This window comes from Panulirus ornatus, chromosome 9 (genome assembly GCF_036320965.1).
Source record: "Panulirus ornatus isolate Po-2019 chromosome 9, ASM3632096v1, whole genome shotgun sequence".
NCBI lineage: Eukaryota > Metazoa > Arthropoda > Malacostraca > Decapoda > Palinuridae > Panulirus > Panulirus ornatus.
Window position 1 is genome coordinate 52312407 of NC_092232.1, and position 17230 is coordinate 52329636.

General features: G+C 38.9%; 1 protein-coding gene across 1 annotated transcript in view; it reads right to left on the reverse strand.

Moving 5' to 3' along the window:
- LOC139750068 (fat-like cadherin-related tumor suppressor homolog) overlaps positions 1-17230 on the reverse strand; it is a 791324-nt gene that overhangs the window by 70586 nt on the left and 703508 nt on the right. Inside the window, 3 exon segments of the mRNA XM_071664403.1 lie at positions 1481-1675; positions 8511-8948; positions 11929-12150. Coding sequence (XP_071520504.1) covers positions 1481-1675; positions 8511-8948; positions 11929-12150 — 855 coding nt within the window.

The following is a 17230-nucleotide window of genomic DNA, read 5'->3' on the forward strand; positions in this document are numbered from 1 at the left end:
TGAGTTGATGCGTCTTTTTCCATTTGTTTCCTGGCACTACCTCGTTGATACAGGAAATGGTGATCAAGCATAATAAATATATAAATTAGGTAATTACATATCTAAATGCATGGTGTATTAAGTTCAATATAACCAAATGCCAAATCCAGAAAGTGGAGAAAAATGAACATACCTAGATATGACTCCCTCTTAGATATTTAAAGAGAGTGAGCTCATTCCTGGGCAAAAGGGAAGACTGGGTGGACTGTCTGTAACTGGACTGCCACATAGAAGGCTGATTATGAACCTGATTTACCAAGCAGGAATAGGGGTAAACTCCTTCACTTGGAAGGAAAAAGGATGCATATCAAAGGAGCCTTTTTCAAATGGGCTGTAGTTCCAGAGTGCCACAGGGTTCGATTCTGGGACAATTACTCTTCTTGATCTACATTAATGACTTGTTTAAAGGTATGGAATTCTATCTGAATATACTTACAGAAGATGCAAAAGTTATGAGTGAAGTGAAAACTGACGAGGACTACATCAATTTACAAAGGGCCCTAAACAAACTCCAAAGAGGGTCTGAAATGCTGTTGATGAAATTAAACCCCAGCAAATGTACAGTAATGAGGATGGGACAAAGTGGAAGACAGTCTTAACATGATCACTGCCTAGAAGAATACACTTCAAGATTCTGGGTGTGAAAAGGACTTAGGAGTAGACACTTTCCTCATCTTAGGAGAAATGCTACAGAGACATACTGTCTGCTAACAAATATCTGAATAGCTTTCATTTACAGTGATAAGGAAATATTTAGCAAGCTAGTCATATCTTATATACAGCCAAAACTTGAATATATTTCTCAGGTTTGCACTGAAAGAAGCACAAAAAACTCGTAGAGAAGGTCCAAAAGATGGCACCAGAATTAGGGGAGTCAAGTTATGCAGAAAGAGTGGAGGCTTTAAATTCAGGGGTGACCTGATCACAGCCTTTAACTTTTTAAGAGATCAATAGAGTGGACAGTGGACAGTACTTTGAGAGATGTAGGGATAGAGAAACTGGAGGACATAGCATGAAATTCAGTAGAAAACTAAATAAGGATGTAAAGAAATACTTTTATAGTGAAGGAGTGGTCAATGAGTGGAATAGAACGACTGAAGACATGGTTAATGCACACAACATACATAAATTCAAGAGATTGTATGATAGTAAAGTGTTTTTAAGAGATGGGGCCCCATGAATGTAAAACTACCTCCCCTTAAAGTACACATAAACACACAGTGTACCCTCCCACTAACATTTACTCAACTACCACTTCTCCACATTCATCCACCCTTTCACACTTACTTACCTAAAGTGATCCATCCTTACATCCTTTTCCAAATAAATATGCTTTCTCATTTCATAAAAAAAACCTACAGCCAGAGATAAGGAACAAGAGTTCATAAATCCATTTCTAAACATGCCTGAAAGTTATAAAAAGATAAATCATATCAATTACCTGAAGCAGAGTTTATGGAAAAAACCTGTAGATCATTGCCATCAACAATTGAGTATGAAAGTTTGGTGGCATCACTAATATCCTCATCAGAAGCAGACACATGGGTGACAAAGTGACCACGAGAAGCATCTTCAGTTACAACACACCGCTGGGCCTGCTGTTCAAATACTGGAGGGTTGTCATTCATGTCCAAAACTGAAATAATAAAGTACATTAATAGCAAACTAGAGGTGTCTAATTCTTTGAAATAACTATAAAGAAAACCCCCATCTACAACCAGTACTCCTGTGAAGCTAAAGACTTGTCCCTAGTCATATTTCCCAACTCACATATCATGCTGGTTAAGGAAAATGTGAAGTAGTTTGCACTGTGGTTTTCCTTATCTTTGGTATCTAGATACAAGAGCAACAATTTCCTCTTTAACATTGACATAATCAGCATGGATACTTTTTTTGTTATTTACTTATTTTCATATTATTATCTTCTCCCATGACAATATACACTGTCTTAAAAGAGTTCATCCCTCCAACTTTTCGTAAAGTCAACTAAACTAAAATAAACACAAACATTTCCTTACTAACTGTACAATCATTTCAGCCGACTACATTCATTTAACTTTCAGTACAAGCTCTATAAATACTAACCTAATCAGTAATATGAGTAGAATACAAATAAAGCAACAGTATAATATGTGCCTCGAATTGCCTCGAATAATATTAGTTTCTGTTACTCTCCTTATATAATCAATTTTCTGTTTCTTGCAATGACTACTCTTACTGCATGACTATACCACAACATAGATGAAAGTCATATCAATAGTATCACACTTTTCATGGTTTTTATCACCTTCAGCACAAAATATGGTTGTTCCACTGTGCTCTCCTTTTCATTACACTCTAAATCTTATCATTCCATACAACTGTCTCCTATCTAGCTATCTATATCCCTGATGCCTATTCCATTCTGGAGCTCCTTTAAGGGGGTGGCCATGGCAATAGAATCTCCACAACTAATAAACTCTAGTACCACCAGTGTCTTCATTCTTCTCCCTACTTCTTTATACACTTTTAGCATTTTCACAGGACTGATATTCTCTCCTACATCCCTCTGATGCTTCCACAGAAGTAATTTTCTTTGCCTACATTCTAAACATTCCCATACACTTTGTGCAGAGTAATCAATTCAATCCATATTTTCATTCCTGAATTACTTTATTCTTTTAAATATCATTTGCTTTCCTCCTATAGTTGCTTTTTGTTTCACATAGGAGGCCTCAGTTACAGCCAAAAGTCCAAATCAAGGTTGGGCCATATTCACTAAGTCAAGTGATTGAATTACAGAACCATCAAAGGAATGAGGCGAGTCATGAGGAATTTTCGATAGAAAGATGGAGAGAAACCCAGTCTTGGAAGCATTAAGTTTAACCAGATTTCGTTGACCCTACTGAGATATCCTGTCCAAGCTTGAGTTTACTAGGGAAGTTAAGACAAGAAGAAGACTGAGCATAAGAAGGAGCAGAAATGAAGGATGTGGAGGAATGCAATGCTGAGCCATCAGCACATGAGTGTACTGGGTTATTTGTGGAAGAAATGAAATTACTGAAAAATTTTCAAAGGAGAAAAAGTGCAGGAGACAGGACAGAACCTTGAGGGACACTGGTGTTGATGGTGAGAAGAGGAGAGGCTGATCCATCAACAGCCATGTAGCTAGAACAGCCAGGAAGGAAGCTAATGATCGAAGAGAAGACTGTAAGCTTCAAGATGACTGAGGATATGGGAGGAAAAGAATTTGGAAATGGTAGATGTGAAAGCAACAGGATGATTGAGGAGCTAGAATGCTCACACTTCTTTGGGATGAAATGTACTACTGCATGCTTCCAAAAGGAGGGAGTTCTGGCTTTTAAACATACAAGCAAGCACAGGTGCAAGTTCAGGGGCACACTTTTTCAGTATATGGGAATGGATGCAATTAGGACCATAAGCTTTGCTTGTATCCTAAAAGAGAATATTTTTCGGACAGTTCTAAAATAGATTATGGGAAGGGGCATAGGATTAGTAATAGGAGAATTATGTGGTGAAGGAACATTAGAGTCATCTATGGTAGAGTTATAGGAGAATGGGAATCAGAGAGAGTTGCTTTGTCTACGGGAGAGATAGCTTTAGTATCAGAAAAATGGAAAAGTGAAAGAAAGGTAGAGCAACAGAAGTCGTTTGAGATGCCATTATCTAAAAAACAGAATGACCTATCAATGGATGATGAGGAGAGGTAATTGCACTTCCTTTAAACAAAGGAATGCTTGCATCATGGATACTGTAATTGCAGTGATTACGGGCAGTGACAAATGCTAAATGGGAGTTGGAGGAAAGAGAGTTTATCTAGTCTGATATGCCTCTTCCCTTGCCTGAATGGCTTCAGAACAGAAATGTTTGAACTACAGATTGGAAGAGGAGGTTGTCTTGGCAAAAGAGGAGATAAATGCTCCTGTTACTGCAACAATAACCTCTGCTATGAAACTGGCAGAGACAGAAGCATCATCACATAAGAGACAGTAATTTATCCAAGGAAAGTCAGAAAAGGTGTGTTTAAATCAAAGACATATAAGTCTGTTGAGCACACATGATAAGTTATATGGAAGATAAGTGGTGGCATGCACAGAATAAATCAGGGAGGAACAATGTGGTTTCAGAATGTTAAAGGAGTGTTGATCACATGTTTGCTTTGAAGAATGTGTGGGAAATACTTTACGGATCTGGAGAAAGCATGTGATGGGGCTGACAGAGATGCTTTTTGAAAGGGGGTTATAAATACATGGTGTAGGAGGAAAGATATTAGAGGCATTGAGGAGTTTTTATTCAAGAGAGTAAAAAGTATGTGCAAGTAGGTTAAGAGGGGGGGAAAGTGGTTCCAGATAAAACTTGAGTTTATGACAATGGTCTGTGATGTCACCATGGCTGTAATGAGTCAGCTGCTGTTTGCAGATGACATAGCACTGGATTAAAATTTGGGTGAGAAACTGCAAAAGTTGGAGTCTGAGTTTGGAAATGTGTGCAAAAGGAGAAATTTGACAATAAATGTGAATAAAAGCAAGGTTAAAAGATTTAACAGAGAAGAGACTCAAGTAAATTGGGGTGTGACTTTGATTAGAGAAAAACTGAAAGAAGTGAAGTGATTTAGAAAGACATGCCAGTGAAAGGAACCATGGAAGCAGAAGTAAGTAACAGGTTGGGTGAGGGAGTAAAGATTTTGTGAGCATTAAGAAATGTAACGTGAGGTTTACTATCTGGAAGGATGAAAATGGATATCTTTAAAGGTATAGCAGTTCCCTCCATGCTGTATGGATGCAAGGAAAGAGGTATACATGAGAATGTATGGAATAGGGTTGATGTATTGGAAATGAAATGTTTCAGGACAATATTCGGTGTGGCATGAGAAAAGTGGGAGGTGGGCATATCAGAAAGGGTAGTGAATAGTGGGATGAAGTAAAGTGTTAGTGAAAGAGAAAAGAGAGGCATATAGATGATACTTATAAGGAGGAGTGCAAATGACTGGAAGATGTATAAAAGAAAGCAGCAGGAGGTCAAGAGGAAGGTGCAAGGGTTGAAAAAGAGGGCAAATGAGAGCTGAGGTGAGAGAGTATCATTAAACTTTAGGGAGAATAAAAAGATGTTCTGGAACAAATGGGAACATCAGTGAAGGAGGCAAGAGGGAAGTGATAAAAGGTAGTGATTAAGTGAGGAGATGGAGTGAGTACTTTGAAGGTTTGTTGATGTGTTTGATGAAAGAGTGGCAGATGTAGTGTGTTTTAGTCAAGGTGGTGTGCAAAGTAAAAGGATCAGAAAGAATGGTTTGGTTAAGAGAGTAGGGGCTAGAGAAAGCTTTGCAGATGAAATCTAGCAAGGCGATGGGTTTGGATAGTACTGCAGTAGAATTTATTGAGAAAGGGGGTGACTGTGTTGTTGATTGGTTGGTAAAGATATTCAATCAATGTATGGATCATGGTGAAGTGCCTGAGGATTGGCGGGATGCATGCATTGTGCCACTGTACAAATGCAAAAGGGATAAAGGCAGGTGTTCAAACTACAGAGGTATAAGTTTGTTAAGTATTCCTGGGAAATTATATGGGAGGGTACTGACTGAGAGGGTGAAGGCATGTACAGAACATCAGACTGGGGAAGAGCAGCGTGGTTTCAGAAGTGGCGGAGGATGTGTAGATCATGTGTTTGCTTTGAAGAATGCATGTGAAAAATACTTAGAAAAACAGATGGATGTGTGTGTAGCATTTATGGATCTGGAGAAGGCATATGATCAGGTAGTAAGAGATGCGTTGTGGAAGGTCTTAAGAGTATATGGTACGGGAGGTAAGCTGCTAGCAGCAGTGAAAAGGTTTTACCAAGGACGTAATGCATGAGTACGAGTAGGTAGGTAGGAGAGCGAGTGGTTCCCAGTGAAGGTTGGTCTGCGGCATGAGTGTGTCATGTCCCCATGGTTGTTTAATTTGCTTATGGATGGGGTGGTTAGGGATGTAAATGCAAGTTTTGGAGAGGGGGCAAGTATGCAGTCAGTTGGGGATGAGAGGGACAGGAAGTGAGTCAGTTGTTGTTTGCCGATGATACTGCTCTGGTGGCTGATTCAAGTGAGAAATGGCAGAAGCTGGTGACTGAGTTTAGAAAAGTGTGTGAAAGGAGAAAGTAGAGAGTAAATGTGAATAAGAGCAAGGTTATTTGGTTCAGTAGGGGTGAGGGACAAGCTAATTGGGATGTAAGTTTAAATGGAGAAAAACTGGAGGAAGTGGAGTGGTTTAGATATCTGGGAGTGGACTTAACAGCGAATGGAATCATGGAAGCGGAAAAGAGTCACAGGATGTGGGAGGGGGTGAAGGTTTTAGGAGTGATGAAGAATGTACGGAAGAAGAAAATGTTATTGTGGAAAGCAAAAATGGGTATGTTTGAAGGAATAGTAGTTCCAACAATATCATATGGTTACGAGGCATGGGCTGTAAATAGGATTATACAGAGGAGGGTGGATGTGCTGGAAATGAAATGCCAAAGGACGATATGTGGTGTGAGGTGGTTTCATTGAGTAAGTAATGAAAGGGTAAGAAAGATGTGTGAAAATACTGAGTGTGGTTGAGAGAACAGAAGAGGGTGTATTGATATGGCTTGAACATGTGGAGAGAATGAGTGAGGAAAGGTTGACAAAGAGGATATATGTGTCAGAGGTGGAGGGAACAAGGAGAAGCGGAAGACCAAATTGGAAGTGGAAGGATGGAGTGAAAAAGATTTTGAATGATCAGGGATTGAACATGCAGGAGGGTGAGAGGTGTGCAAGAAATAGAGTGAATTGGAGCAATGTGGTATACCAGGGTCAATCTGCTGTCGATGGACTGAACCAGGGCATGTGAAATGTCTGGGGTAAATCATGGAAAGGTCTGTGGGGCCTGAATGTGGATAGGGAGCTGTGGATTTGGTGCATTACACATGACAGCTAGACACTGAATGTGAATGAATGTGGCCTTTTTTGTCTGTTTTCCTGGCACTAACTCACTGAAGCAGGGGGTAGCGATGCTGTTTCCTGTGGAACAGGGTAGCACCAGGAAAGGATGAAGGCAAGTGAGTATGAATATGTATATGTGCATATATGTATATGTCTGTGTATGTGTATGTATGTATATGTTGACAAGTATATATGTGTGTATGTATATGTTGACATGTATATGTGTGTGTATGGGCATTTATGCATACATATGTGTGCATATGAGCGGATGGGCCATTCTTCATCTGTTTCCTGGTGCTACCTTGTTGATGTGGGAAACAGCGATCAAGTATAACAGAAAATATCAAAAAAGTATGAGGTGTGAGGAGAGATGATCATGTAAAAAATGAAGAATGTTTTGGCAGAACTGAAGTGTGTGTTGTAATGGTTTGGACATATGGAATGAACAAAAGAGGAGAGTTTGATAATGAGGATATATGTGTCAAAAGTGGAGGGGACAAGGAGTGGGGGAAGACCAAATTGAAGATGGAAGGAGGAAGTGAAAAAGATTCTGAGTACTCGAGGCCTGAACATGTAGGAGGGTGACATGCATGCACAGGTTAGAGTGAACTGGAGTGTTCTGGTATACAGGGGTCTATGTGCTGTTAATTGAGTGAGCAGGGCATATGAAGCAACCAGGGGAAACCAAGGAAAAGTCTATGGGGCCTGTTTGTGTGCACAAGGGGGCTGTGGTTTTGATGCATCAAACACAACTACAAGAAAATGGAACTGAGCAAATAAGGCCCTTTCTTCATCTGTTCCTGACATGACCTCACTAACATGGAAAATGGTGAACAAGTATGACTAAATATGTTTAGATTGTTACCAAAGCCCCTCTTTGCTCTATGAAATGATGATAAATTACAAAAACAATGGTACAGTTACTCTGGGGACCGTTTATTGCTAATACATAAAAAGCAAAGTGTGGACTACATGAATCTTTCATTAGATCTTCATACAAGCACCAAGCTTGCTCTTAAATAAGCCTTAATCCAGGTATCTAAAGAGGAATTCCACATCTATCATAATCAAAGCACTTCTACTTAACTACAGAAAAGATAAAAAAGTCACAATCTTTCCACACTCTTATTTTCTCTACAGTTTTAAGAATTGTCTTCATGGCTGATCTAACAAAGTTAACTCTCTTCAGACATCAGATAAGTGTTCTACTTCAGTACACTTAATTACCTTCAATTTAACCTCCAGCAAAATGTTTAGGAGCTGTTTTTCTTCAATTAACAATATTCGAGTCTGCTGCATGTTTCTGATGCAGGATGGGGTAAAATGATTTGCAAACAAAGAGCACAAATATTTTTGATGAACAAGATGGAGATTAAAACAAACTGGTGTGGCATTCACACAAAACAATGCTGCCATGCATATGACACGGTGTGTTACAACAGAAAATAGTACTGTCTGCTAGGAGAATAAGGGTATAAATATAAAATAAGATAATAAGTATCAAAATCTAAAACACATTACAAAAGACCATACATACCTGTTACCAAAATATGTGAAGTAGATGAGAGTGGTGGTGTTCCCTTGTCTATGGCTTGAACCAAGAAATGATGCACTGGAGTTGTTTCTCGGTCTAATCCTTGCTTAAGTATCAAGACCCCAGAGTCACCTTCCATGTAAAAGTTCTCAGGAAGGGTTCCATTCAATCCCAAAAGCTGATAACTCACTCCTGCATTTGGTCCTGTATCCTGATCTGAGGTGGTGACAGTCAGTATTGGAGTTGCAATAGCTGTAGCCTCTGACACAGTTACATTGTAAAAGTGTTGCATAAAAGCTGGTGGGTTGTCATTAACATCAATGACTTGAACAGATACAACAACCTCCGCCCACTTGCCAGAGTAACTATCTGTTGCTCTAACAGTTAGTTGATATGCACTGTAGGTTTCATAATCAAGTTCATCTTGGACCCGAATCAGACCTGGGAAAGAGTGTAGATGTATAATCTTAAATATTTCACTCATGCTTCAGTTACATATCACTATACTCACAACAATACAATGCTTTATACACAAGAGTGGCATAAACATGATTTCTCAATCCTTCACTATATTTCAATGACTCTCTACACTTCAGCAGGCTAATTTCCTTACACTATCTTTCTACCTCTTCAGCCTCCTCTTCCTATTCCTTCCTATATCTTACTTAATCATTATTACTCTTCAACATCAGTCCTTTCCAGAGAGCATTATCCATATCTTTTTAAAATTTTCCTGTCTTTCTTCAGTACTTCCATTTCACAAGATTTTTCAGTATATCTACTCTTACACCACTTAAGTATATAATATATAGGATAGGGGAGAAAGAACACTTCCCATGCATTCCTCACGTGTCATAGAAGGCGACTAAAGGGGACGGAAGCGGGGGGCTACAAACCCTCCCCTCCTTGTATTTTAACTTTCTAAAAAGGGAAACAGAAGAAGGAGCCAAGCGGGGAGTGCTCATCCTCCTTGAAGGCTCAGATTGGGGTGTCTGAATGTGTGTGGATGTAACAAAGATGAGAAAAAAGGAGAGATAGGTAGTATGTTTGAGGAAAGGAACCCGGATGTTTTGGCTCTGAGTGAAATGAAGCTCAAGGGTACAGGGGAAGAGGGGTTTGGGAATGTTTTGGGAATAAAGTCAGGGTTGGTGAGAGGACAAGAGCAAGGGAAGGAGTAGCACTACTCCTGAAACAGGAGTGGTGGGGGTATGTGATAGAGCGTAAGTAAGAAAGTAAACTCTAGCGAGGTAGCGCAAGGAAATAGACAAAAGAATGGCCCAACCCACCCACATACACATGTATATACATAAATGCCCGCACACACACGTATACATACCTATACATTTCAACATATACATACATATACATACACAAACATATACATAAATATACATGTACATATTCATACGTGCTGCCTTTATTCATTCCCGTCGCCACCTCACTACACATGAAAATGACAACTCCCCTCATTAATCATAATCATGGATTTGCAAGGTAATTGTAATCAATTCCAATCGTGGAGGAATTATAACATCTGGCTGTTGTTAACATCAACTGGAAATGCTGATGAATTTTACCCAGTTCTCTAGCTTTTCCCTAATGGTTTTCAATGCATTTTAAATCTAGATACTATATGACAGTTGTTGTAATAGCACAATTGTTAAGTACAAGGAAAATAAGAAAGGCATGAGGCAAATTTATAAGTCATGAAATGGAAATCCAGCCAAGCTTTGTCAGAACATTTAGACCTTTTGGACTCTTTAGACGAATATTATAATTCACATATTTTGCAATAATCTACATTTCATTCTATATCTACTTTAGTAACAAAAAACTTCAAATGGTATATTTCAGGACTAATCTGGGACTTTATCAGACCATTGCCTGGTCTTCAATCTCCTCAAAAGCCGATATAAAAAAGCTGCAAACCACACAAAACTGAACCTTCAGAACAATCACTTACTGCCTAGCAACCAAAAAACATTCAACACCTACAGAATGAAAAAAAGATGTATGTAATACAATCCTACCATAACATGCTCAACACTCAATTCTATGAGACAGCACTGGAACCCTCCCTTCCAAATCATGCCAATCCCTAAGGAGAAATATAAAGTTTACCCCTGCCTCAAATCTTAACATCTTTTCACAAATGCTCCACCCCCATAATACATAAAACTGACAAAATTAAATATCCACCCCCCAACCCATTCTTAAAGTCCACGTGGACCCACCAGACTCACCCATTAGAAGCCACACTACCTATACAAACAAGAGTCACACTTTCCCATCCATGCTCTAAACACCATCCATCCTTGCAACATTACTAAAATAAAAACTGAACACTTGCCACTCATTTGCCCTGCAATCTCATCACCTGGATACAGACACGGCACTAAACTTTATCACCTATGATCTCACCTAGTGGAAGTGGTAAACTTCTTGAGTGCTGCTGGAGCCTTATAACATGGCAGGGATTCCATTACAATAATGCCTGCTTTTGGTTATTCCAGGGAAAAGTCACCTTCAGCATTGTTGTACCATTGGAGTACAATCTCACGGATGAAATGCTCACTCTACAGAGTTCATCTTTTCCCTACTTCCAACTATAGTGCAGCCTTGAAGCTGCAAAAGCCCCAGGAGATGTCCTTGGGGTTATATAACAATATCATTTTTTTTCATTTTGCTCAAATGCAACAATCTCCCTCTCATTCACACTTACAAAATACTCCTCCTATGCACATCAGCAGGAGGCTTGCAATTGCACCACTAAACAGGGACATGTGAAGCTCTTCATTTCAACTGGCTGATGATATGAATAAATCCAACTCAGCTATTCATAATGCATGTGAAAAAAGTTTTGTTATTTCTTCCTTGATAAGCTGAAACCTATATCAATTGTTTCTCAGTTTTTTTCCTAAACGATTTTCTTTCACTTCATAACATAAATATTTTTCACTTTCCTTGTAGCATTGCTTCACAGGGATGATCCATGAAGCAAATTCATAAAAATACCTCGCTATCGCGGGAAATGGCGAATAGTATAAAAAAAAAAAAAAAAAAAAAAAAATCTAAAGAAAAACAATAAAATGTTCTTGTATACAAAGATTTCATTGTCTGACTACAACTCCTAAAGTATTAAAGGTGTAATTCACCAAAAATAGGATTTCAGCAGTTTTCCTTCTTCATGGTGACTCCTCTTGGAGTTCTAAGAGCAACAAAAACATTACAATCGATATCAAATGATGGATAACTATTTGCAAACTTCATTATAAAGTAGCTCTATCTCCAGAGAATGTTTTGACAAAAGCATATTTGTACATATAATTCTGTAAAAAAGATTCTGAATTTGTGCAAAAGCAACAACTTTTTTCAAATTAATAGTCAGACTTATAAGAATTAGTTAAAATGCTGTACCTACCCTCTTCATGTTCCATAGCAAATGTTTGATGCTCATTACCACCCACTATTGTATATATGAGTTTACGATTCAGCTGGCTATGAGCAGTAACAGTCACAACAGGTGTGTGGGAAGCAGCATCTTCAGCAACTGTAGCACTATAGAACTGCCGATCAAATATTGGTTGTGACCTGTCCACCACTTTAAGTCGAACAGGAACTTGCGAAGACAAAGGGGGAGAACCTAGAATGCAAGAAATATTTACATTTACTGATCTTTTCCTTTGACAAGCTTATACTTTCTGCTTTCACATAAATGTTTCAACTTGGATTACCTTTTTTGAGCCTCAACTGGATGAAGTGAGGATCTCCACTTGAAATTCTGTTCAAGATTTTATTTCTGACATAAAAATTCCAACTTCATAAAATCATGCCTGAATATGACAAAATAAATATGCAAAACTCCACTATTTTAGCAAACCCTACAAATAGATATCAGTATCCTACTTTATGTGGACTTCTCAAAAAACATCAATAATCAATTCTGGGTTGAGTATACAAACCTCTTCCCTTACCAGTTCTTTTAGTCTGGTATAAAAATCATAATATTTTTAATGCAGTTTTGAAACATACACGGTTAGAAAAAGCAACAGACAAAATATTTGAAGTGTTGACTTTTTAGAAACTGAAATAATAAAATGTGCAGTTGCTGCAAGTCCAATCTATATCAATGAATATAAAAATAATTGTAAAAAACAAATAATGTAACTACAAGAGCTTAGTTTATAGAAGACACTAAAAAGCTAAAGAAATGCATTAATGCTTTTACTTCACTGCTTTGACAATGTAACAATTATTGCATCCATTATCATGTACAGCTGCTGTCAACCTCTGCTTTATATACCTGTTTGTCCCCTCAACTATCATGTCAAAGTTCATCATTTTATCAAAAGGAACCTTAGAAATACTGCTACACATTCTGATGTTCATCATTTGCTTAACAAATGGTGTTATTACCAGCAACAACAAATGGCTGGGCAGATGCAATTAGGGGTAAAGATAATTTTACTTTTGGCCGAGCCCATACCATTAGCTAAACTGAGTTGGCAATTGTAGCATCATGAGGTATTATTCTTACTTTGTGCCTAATAGTCCATCACTGTTATATTTATCATTACTCAGACTACTTAGAGTGAAAAAGTAGAGGAAAGGCAGAAATAAACTCGATGCTTGCATCTCCTCCTACAGACGCTTTGCTCTGGTTTTGTCTGCTGGACTACCACAGTTAGAGCTTTTCTCCTCATTATATGGGGTATTATCCTTAACTGTGTGTCTGCATAGTCATAACTATCATATTCATCATCACTCAGCACAATGGGGGTTAGAAAACAGTGGAAAAGCAAGGATGAATAAGGCAGATGCTTGCACCTCTACAGAAAGACACCTCACCATGCTGATGTCTGCAGATATAAATAAGGGCTTATAAGGGCTTACAAAATGAAGGTGGAAGGATGGAGTGAAAAAGATTTTGAGCGATCATGGGCCTGAACATACAGGAGGGTCAGAGGCGTGCAAGGAATAGAGTGAATTGGAACAATGTGGTATCATTCCAATTCACTCTATTCCTGTCCTATTGCTGTCAATGGACTGAACCAGGGCATGTGATGCATCTGGGGTAAACCATGGAAAGGTCTGTGGGGCCTGGAAGTGGATAGGGAGCTGTGGTTTCGGTACATTACAAATGACAGCTAGAGACTGTGTGTGAATGAATGTGCCTTTTTTTGTCCTTTCCTGGCACTAACTCACTAAAAAGGGGGGATGCTATTTCCTGTCTGCCAAGATAGCGACAGGAATGCATGAAGACAAGTAGGAATAAATGCGTACCTGTGTATATATGTATATGTGTGTATGTATATGTATGTATATGTGCGTGCATGGGCGTCTATGTATGGTGTATGTGGGTGGCTGGGCCATTCTTCGTCTGTTTTCCTCGCATTACCTCACTGACGCAGAAAACAGCAATTAAGTATGATAATGAAATAATAATAATGTGTATAAGAGTGGATGGGCCATTCTTTGTCTCTTTCCTGATGCTACCTCGCTGATGCAGGAAACAGTGATTAATCAAAATAAAAAAAAAATAAAGCCATCTATTGAGAGAAATGACATCTATTATGCTCGCCTCATGAGAATGATAGAAAGCATATCTGGAAACGTACAAGTTATCTTGGAATAGCAAATTTAAGAACATAAATGACCCGAATCAACAATCATTTATACGAAAGCTCAGCCCAAGTATGGTTGGGATAGTAAGACAAGGGGATGAGAGAAAGTAAGGATGCATATGTCTTCAACCTGATTTGCCAAAACTCTTAAAATATTTTTCATTCTAATCCTGTTTTCTTCAGCATGAAAGCTAGCTGAAAAAATGTTCATATCTAAATACACTTAAGACAGATAATATCAATCTATCATACTTTGCCTAGAAAGAAGTCACTCTACTTGCGACCATCACAAAGCAAGGATTATGGGCTGGCTATAATCCAGCAAGTGGTATAATAAAATACAAAAATGATAAGGGACATCATAAAGAAAGTTTTTCAACAAAATATCTTAACTTCTGAAACCATTTCTTAAAGATCATGATTAGGGGCTATCCTTAAACTGCAACATGCCTACAAAACAGGAACAATGATTCTTAAGAGTTCTGGAAGCGATAAAGAAAGTGTGGAGAGAACGTTATTTTGGAGAGCAAAAATGGGTATGTTTCAAGGAATAATAGTTCCAATAATATGGTTGCAAGGCATGGGCTATAGATAGGGATGTGTGGAGGGTGCATGTATAAGAAATTAAAAGTATGAGGACAATATGTGGTGTGGTTTAACTGAGTAAGTAATGAAGAGGTAAGAGAGATGTGAGGAAATAAAAAGTGTGGTTGACAGAGCAGAAGAGGGTGTGTTGATATAGTTTGGACATACAGAGAGAATGTGTGAGGAAAGGTTGACAAAGAGGATATATGTGTCAGAGGTGGAAGGAATAAGGAGTACCCTGAGATCAAATACGAGATGAAAGGATGGAGTGAAAAAAAATTTTGAGCAATTGGGGCCTGAAGATGCAAGAGGGTGAAAGGCATGCACAGGAAAGAGTAAATTGGAATGATGTGGTATACTTGGGTCAACATGCTGTCAATGGACTGAACCAGAGCATGTGAAACATTTGGGGTAAACCATGGAAAGGTCTATGGGGCCTGGATGTGGATAGGGAACTGTGGTTTCAGTGCATTACATATGACAGTTTGTGAATGGATGTGGCCTTTCTTCATGTTTCCTGGTGCTGCCCTGCTGAAGGAGGGGATGGCGATGCTGTTTTCTGTGGGGTGGGGTGGTGGGCACCAGGAATGGATGAACGAGAGCAAGTATGAATACGTACATGTGTATATATGTATAAGTATGTGTATATGTATGCATATGTATATATATATATATATATATATATATATATATATATATATATATATATATATATATATATATATATATATGTATAAGTTTATGTATATATATATATATTAAATTTTAGGGAGAATAAAAAGATGTTCTGGAAGGAGGTAAATAAAGTGCGTAAGACAAGGGAGCAAATGGGAACTTCAGTGAAGGGCGCAAATGGGGAGGTGATAACAAGTAGTAGTGATGTGAGAAGGAGATGGAGTGAGTATTTTGAAGGTTTGTTGAATGTGTTTGATGATAGAGTGGCAGATATAGGGTGTTTTGGTCGAGGTGGTGTGCAAAAAGAGAGTGTTAGGGAAAATGATTTGGTAAACAGAGAAGAGGTAGTAAAAGCTTTGCGGAAGATGAAAGCCGGCAAGGCAGCAGGTTTGGATGGTATTGCAGTGGAATTTATTAAAAAAGGGGGTGACTGTATTGTTGACTGGTTGGTAAGGTTATTTAATGTATGTATGACTCATGGTGAGGTGCCTGAGGATTGGCTGAATGCGTGCATAGTGCCATTGTACAAAGGCAAAGGGGATAAGAGTGAGTGCTCAAATTACAGAGGTATAAGTTTGTTGAGTATTCCTGGTAAATTATATGGGAGGATATTGATTGAGAGGGTGAAGGCATGTACAGAGCATCAGATTGGGGAAGAGCAGTGTGGCTTCAGAAGTGGTAGAGGATGTGTGGATCAGGTGTTTGCTTTGAAGAATGTATGTGAGAAATACTTAGAAAAGCAAATGGATTTGTATGTAGCATTTATGGATCTGGAGAAGGCATATGATAGAGTTGATAGAGATGCTCTGTGGAAGGTATTAAGAATATATGGTGTGGAAGGCAAGTTGTTAGAAGCAGTGAAAAGTTTTTATCGAGGATGTAAGGCATGTGTACGTGTAGGAAGAGAGGAAAGTGATTGGTTCTCAGTGAATGTAGGTTTGTGGCAGGGGTGTGTGATGTCTCCATGGTTGTTTAATTTGTTTATGGATGGGGTGGTTAGGGAGGTGAATGCAAGAGTTTTGGAAAGAGGCGAAGTATGAAGTCTGTTGGGGATGAGAGAGCTTGGGAAGTGAGTCAGTTGTTGTTCGCTGATGATACAGCGCTGGTGGCTGATTGATGTGAGAAACTGAAGAAGCTGGTGACTGAGTTCGGTAAAGTGTGTGAAAGAAGAAAGTTAAGAGTAAATGTGAATAAGAGCAAGGTTATTAGGTACAGTAGGGTTGAGGGTCAAGTCAATTGGGAGGTGAGTTTGAATGGAGAAAAACTGGAGGAAGTGAAGTGTTTTAGATATCTGGGAGTGGATCTGGCAGCGGATGGAACCATGGAAGCGGAAGTGGATCATAGGGTAGGGGAGGGGGTGAAAATTCTGGGAGCCTTGAAGAACGTGTGGAAGTCGAGAACATTATCTCGGAAAGCAAAAATGGGTATGTTTGAAGGAATAATGGTTCCAACAATGTTGTATGGTTGCGAGGCGTGGGCTATGGATAGAGTTGTGCGCAGGAGGATGGATGTGCTGGAAATGAGATGTTTGAGGACAATGTGTGGTGTGAGGTGGTTTGATCGAGTAAGTAACGTAAGGGTAAGAAAGATGTGTGGAAATAAAAAGAGCATGGTTGAGAGAGCAGAAGAGGGTGTTTTATAATGGTTCGGGCACATGGAGAGAATGAGTGAGGAAAGATTGACCAAGAGGATATATGTGTCGGAGGTGGAGGGAACGAGGAAAAGAGGGAGACCAAATTGGAGGTGGAAAGATGGAGTGAAAAAGATTTTGTGTGATCGGGGCCTGAACATGCAGGAGGGTGAAAGGAGGGCAAGGAATAGAGTGAATTGGAGCGATGT